This window comes from Wasmannia auropunctata, unplaced genomic scaffold, assembly GCF_000956235.1.
Source record: "Wasmannia auropunctata unplaced genomic scaffold, wasmannia.A_1.0 LD335744.1, whole genome shotgun sequence".
Lineage (NCBI taxonomy): Eukaryota > Metazoa > Arthropoda > Insecta > Hymenoptera > Formicidae > Wasmannia > Wasmannia auropunctata.
In genome coordinates, this window is record NW_012027146.1 from 14,561 (window position 1) to 20,765 (window position 6,205).

At 53.7% G+C, this 6,205-nt stretch overlaps 2 protein-coding genes across 2 annotated transcripts in view; both read right to left on the minus strand.

Moving 5' to 3' along the window:
- The window catches only part of LOC105456144, a 2,907-nt gene extending 323 nt beyond the window's left edge, over positions 1-2,584 (minus strand). The window contains exon 1 of the mRNA XM_011699966.1: positions 937-2,584. Coding sequence (XP_011698268.1) covers positions 937-2,584 — 1,648 coding nt within the window. The remainder of the gene's footprint in view (positions 1-936) is intronic.
- Positions 2,585-3,815: 1,231 nt separating this feature from the next.
- Positions 3,816-4,544, minus strand: LOC105456145. Its single transcript, XM_011699967.1, has one exon. It carries the CDS (start codon positions 4,542-4,544, stop codon positions 3,816-3,818), a length of 729 nt encoding a protein of 242 aa, XP_011698269.1.
- Between the last annotated feature and the right edge of the window lie 1,661 nt (positions 4,545-6,205).

Consider the following 6,205-nt stretch of genomic DNA (forward strand, 5'->3'; position numbering starts at 1 on the left):
GTGCCTTGTCGACTCAGTCGCACGCACGCACGCACGCACGCACGCACGCACGCACGCACGCACGCACGCACGCACGCACGCACGCACGCACGCACGCACACACACACAACATAGAAGGTTTGGAGTCATGAAACATGGCGGAAGTGACGAACCGCGGGGTCCTTATCTCAAATGTTTAAATAATCATAACTCTGCGAAAAAAAATTGTAGAGAGCTTAGCGACCTCGCGTTTTTCTTGTCTCGGAAAGCCCTTTCGAACGAGCCCTCACTCGACCCCACATTCCATTTAAGATTTTTTGACCCGCTCCTACCACCGCTCTCCCGGAAGTGTGGAGAAGGGTGTTTTTGTGGTTAAATAATAGACTTTGTGATCCCATTGTATCCCTATAAATTTCAATCCTATATTACAAACCATTCAAAAGTTATTTAGGTGGCCCGAAACTTTTGGCGGGCACTGTATATTTTTCTGCCACTGAATTCTTGCGCCTAAACAAAGCTGAGAGCTAACAGTAACAGGAATCACATATAAATAATGAAACTTCTCAATAATTACGTATTTTTTCCGATAATATTGCTTACAGTTTTAGTTTTTAAATATTACTGTATTTTTCAGCAAACGTTACTATTTTTTCAGTAAACATCTACAAATTTAGACTAAAAGTCTAGAGAAAAGTTCTCGAGAATAAGCGAAAATTCAGAGATTATTACTATTTTTCGAGTCTCATTGTCAGTGTACATGGAATCCACATGGAAATCCATATGGAAATCCATATAGAAGTCTACATGGATTTTTCAACATATGCATTGAGATATATATATATATAATAATAATAATAATATTTCCGGGAGGCAGCCTTCTATCGAAGGTCCACCAACGACACGCAGATGAGGTCCATTGTGTCTTCCCGGCCGAGCTAACTCCAAGTCAACCAACACCTGTCGTCCCCCAGAAGCGGAGGAGGTCTCTGACTTGGAGTTGCCAAACCTGTTTTGGCTCAAGAAATTCCGAGCCCAAAAGAAGTCGCCTGTTCCCAGCGTAAGCTGGGCATTTGCACAGCACGTGGAGACTAGTCTCTTCGCCAAATCCGCACTTCCTGCATACCGGGGTGTCACAGCGCCCCAGCCTATGCATATGGTAATTGGTGAAGCCATGACCTGTGTAGATCTGCACCGCCAGTCTGGCTTCCCTTCTCCTCAAGGCCCTGATGTTCCTGGCAAGGTCCCTTCTGGGTACCTCTCCCAGAAGAGCCCTTGCCTGTTGGCACTTGGTTTTTGTCGTTTTCTTCCAAAAGTCCGCGTGGCGTTCCTGCAGCCAGCCTCTTATTTCGGCTCTGCCAACACAGCTGGGCACGCCTAGAGCCGGCTCCGGTCCTACCATCCTGGTCGATGAGCCAGCTCTGGCCAGCTCATCGGCGATCTCGTTGCCCTTGATCCCTGAGTGACCCGGGACCCAAACCAGGGCAACGTCGTTGTTGATTGACAGCCGATCCAGCGCATTCTTGCACTCCCAGACCAGCCGAGAATCAAAGATACATGCGCCCAACGCCCCCAGGGCCGCCCTGCTGTCTGAGCAAATCCTGATACGCTCGCGCTTCCCACCCGGTGCAATCAGTGCCTGAGCACATCTCATGATTGCCGCCACCTCCGCTTGGAAGACAGTGGTGAGCTCGCCCAGTGGGAGAGCCTCCCTGACTCCTTTTCGGCATCCATAGATCCCAGCACCGGCGCCCGTGTCAGTCTTGGAGCCATCCGTGTACCAGACGTCCCCATTCCTGATGACGGGCACCTCATGCCTCTCCCACTCCTCGCGACTTGGAATGAAGATCCTAAAAGATCTGCTGAAGTCATGCCTTACAGGCATTCTATCCTGCCCCATCTCGAACACGGCTCCCGCTAAGAGCTCACGTGGAAACCGAGTGTGGGTCACAGCGACCGTCCATTTATTCCCGCACTTCAACCTGTAGGCAGTAGCGGCCGCAGCCGCCACTATTGAGAGATGGAATGGTTCAATGCCAAGTAGCAGTCCCATAGCCGCTACTGGCGTTGTTCTCATAGCACCCAGGGCACCTCTAAGAATGAAAGCCCTGACGCGCTCCGGCGATGTCCGGGCCTCGGCCACTTGTACCCTCGGCCACCAGACCACCGCTGCATAGAGCAATCTTGGCCGGAGCACCGCAGTGTACACCCAGAACACTCTGTCTGGCTGCAGGCCCCAGGTTTGCCCAAAAGTTCTCCTACACATCCAAAAATATGTGCAGGCTTTCTTGCACACAGCTTCCAGGTGCAGCTTCCAGTTCAGCCTCTTATCCAGGATGACTCCCAAATACTTGACCGAACCCTCAGGTATCAGCCTGACTCCCTCCAGAACAGGCCCCTGCACGGAGTCCATCTTGTACTTACGGGTGACGATTACGAGACTGGTCTTTTTCGGGTTCACCGACAGTCCCGTCTCCCTACACCATTTCTCGACCACCTCTAGAGCCCCTTGTGTGAGCTCGAGAAGTGTCTCAAGGAACGGTCCTCGAGTCAGGATAGCCAAATCATCAGCATACCCGATCGCCTCAAAGCCCTTGTCATTAAGCATTCTAAGCAGCCTATCTGCTACCAAGCACCATAGGAGCGGTGAGAGAACTCTCTCCTGGGGGCAGCCTTTCTCTACCCATCCTTCCACACCTCACCATTCCTAGTGAGGTCGTTACCTGACGCCCAAGCATTCCACGGATCCATTCGACCAGCTTCGCCGAGACGCCCTGTCTCGCTGCCTCAGCACAGACCACTCGATGTGGAGTGTTGTTGAAAACTCCCTTAATGTCCAGGAAGGTGCCCACCGCAAAGCCCCCTTGCTGGAACTGCCTCTCGATGATCGAAACCATCGAGTGGAGAGCCGTATCACTCGAGTAGCCGGCCCGGTATGCGTGCTGATTCGAGTGCAAAGGATCACTGGTCAGCACATTGTCTCTTATGTAGACATCGACCAGCTTCTCCAACGTCTTCAAGAGAAATGAGGTCAAGCTGATCGATCTAAAGTCCTTGGCAGAGACGTGGCTCTTCCCTCCTTTGGGAATAAAAACCACTCTCGCCCGCCTCCACGCTCGAGGTGTGTATCCAAGAGCCAGGCAGGCCCTCAGCACCCTTTGTGAGGAGTTCAACTATTTGCTCCAGCCCCTCCTGAAGAAGAGCCGGAAAAACAAGGTCGGGCCCCGCAGATTTAAAGGGTTTGAAGGAGCCAATAGCCCATTTGACCTTGTCCGGCCTCACAATTTCAGCCGCTAGCTTCCAGTCTGGCACGTGCCCTGAAGGAGCCCGCGTCAGCTTCCCAGAATCTGTCCACGCCCCTTTGAAACCCAGGAAAATTGGTCTCTAAGAGGTGAATCAGGCATTGTTCTCCAGATACCATGTTGCTATCCGGCTCCTGGATTGTTTCCAGTGCCGCATCCGGGTTTCTAGACAGGAACCTGCAGAGTCTTGCGGTAGCCGGAACCCCTTCTACCGACTCACAGAAGTCCCGCCAGCTCTTCTTTTTTGCCTCAACCACCGAGTCCCTATACTCCTTCTGAGATGTCCTGTAGAGGTCCCAGTCGGATGGCCGGCCCGTATTCCTGGCTTTGTTCCAGGTTCGACGTGCCTTGGCTCTGAGACTCTGCAGCCTTGGACTCCACCAGGGGATCCCCCTGTTATTCGTCACCGTCCTGACCGGACAGTTCGCCTCATAAGAGTTCACCAGGGCTCTCTGTAAGTGCTCCACACAGAGCTCCAGTTCCTCCGGCGTGCCGTACCTTCTGGGAAATTCCTTGAGGTCGTTGCCCAGGTCCATCCTATAGGAGGTCCGTCCGCTTTGGGTTTCTCACCTTCCTGGCCTCCACCTTAAGATCTGAAAGCCTAAAGGTTATTAGTCTATGATCGGAAAGAGAGGGCTCATTCGACACCCTCCACCCCGTCACTTCGCTCATGGCCCTCCGTGAGCAGAGAGTGAGGTCAAGTACCTCTCTTCTCACCCTCGTGCAAAAGGTAGGTTGATTACCCCTGTTCAGAACCTCCAGGTCGGTCGTTATTAAGTATTCCAGTAACTTCTCCCCTCGCTCGTTCATATTGGTACTGCCCCATATCGTGTGGTGCGCGTTGGCATCGCACCCCACCACCAGCAATCCTTCCTTCTGGCAGAAGTCTACCAGCCTAACCAACTCCGGTGGCGGCACCTCTTTTCCATGAGGGAAGTAGGCCGAACATATTACCAGCCTTTTGGTGCCCCCAATCCTGCCGGTTGCCATCACCTCCACTGCTGCTAGGTCTCTGGAACATAGCTCTGGCAGAAGACACGCCTCCAGACCCTTGACCGCAATGTAAGCCCTGGATCTTTGTTCGGTGGGGGCCCTAAAGAGCTTCCCACATGCTGCCACTCCTCTAACGCAACCATGGACTACCCACGGCTCTTGCATCAGAGAAATGGCTGTGTGCATCTTAGATTGGTGCCTAGCTAAGATCGCCGAGGCCCCTTTACTATGATGCAGGTTAATCTGGGTAACCTCAATCACCGACCAATCCATCAACCGATCAGTCTTCAGATCGAGGCTCCTCCCCGTCCGTTCCCTCACTATGGGACCGTGCCACCTTCACAGTGACCTGTTCGATCCCATAGCATAACTTGAAGTCCAGCTCTCTCAATTTGCGAATGCTGGACTCCAAGATGCCGAAGACGAAGTTGCTCCCCTCGGGGGAAGCCCCAACGTTTTCGGCAAACACACGCCAGTTCAAGGCGCCAACGCCCGGATTCTGCCTCTCCAGCAGCGCCTGGACCGCAGCTGCAGGTTTCGGAGGCCCCGGAACCCAGACCACGGCCCTGTGCAGCCTTTGAAGTTCGTCCAGGCCACCATCCCGAGCCTGGCGCCCTCCCAGGATACAATACTACCCACTCGACTTTCGAGCCACTCAATTGACCCCGCATCCGCACCCCTGATGACAACGGCGCCGTTCTTCAGGTTGGCCGGTCCCACAAATCTGGGTAGGGAACTCTCTCGGATCCCCTCCATCTCCGTCAGGACCGCCCCCAGGAACAAGGTCAGCTGCTCCGGAGTGATGCCCCTCTCGGGGTACCCCTCCACAACAACCGCCCTCGCCAGCGGATCGGCTGCCGCCGCATAGGACCCAGGCTCCTGAGCCCTTGGCTTTTTTGTGGCCCTTTTAACCGAGGGGGGGGGGAGTTTCGTTAGAGCCCGCACGGCGCTTTTTACCGGTGAGCCCTTCCTTCCCCTCCCCTGGTTTAGCTACGGCTGTCGAGACACAGGGAGATTGCCCCTCAAGAGCCTTCTCCCTATCCCTCTTGGCCCGCCTCTTCTCGGCTCCACAGCGGTTCCTCTTACGAGGAGCCTCTGCAGCGCCCTTATCCCCACTGCCTTCTCCCGAGTCCATCGGGGCCCGTTCGGAGGCAGGGACCTCTACAACCTTGCTGGCAGCAGCTACGTCGCTTTCCGAGCCCATACGGGCCCGTTCTTGCGGCGCAGTCGCTGCCTGCGTCACCGAGTGCCCACTCGAGCCTTCGATCTCCATTGCTTCAAGATTTAATTTGCTAATGTTCATCTTGATCCCACGAGTAGCTAGGGAAGTATACGGTCCACCCATGCAGAGCCCCGCATGCATGGGTAAGGCATTGTTACTGCTGGGGTTCTGCCTGGTTCCCCAGAGGTTCTACTTACGACACTGCTCCCCCAGTGCCACGCAGCCCTCGCCGTAGAGCTTGGCTTGGGGGGATGGTCCACGGCGACGGCTTTCCCGGCCACACAGGGTTTTATACCTGGGAGACCAGTTATCACCGCCACTATCCGATGGGTTCCTCAACCCCACACAGGGTTTTATACTTGGGGAGCCAGAACCCTCATCAGACTTCCTCCTATCCGCCACCCAGGAGTACGCGCCCGATGGGTATCCCAACCGCACGGGATATATAATATATATATATATATATATTATATATATATGTAAATAATTTATAATTTATATATCATTAAAATATTAAATTTGCCAATATATGGTTCGCACATGTATTTTTTTATAGATGTTCGAAATTCGTGCTACAACGCGCGAGTCGCGCACCGGACAGCTCGGCCAATCACTTCGCCCGCGGGACCGATGCGTGACATCGGCACATTTGGCGACTCCAAAACTGCCTGTTTACTTGTTTTGCTTAACTTGACTCTGACGTCAGAGTCAG

Coding starts and splice junctions, on each gene's coding strand:
- LOC105456145 (XM_011699967.1), bottom strand. CDS start 4,544: ATGGATTGGTCGGTGATTGAGGTTACCCAGATTAACCTGCATCATAGT.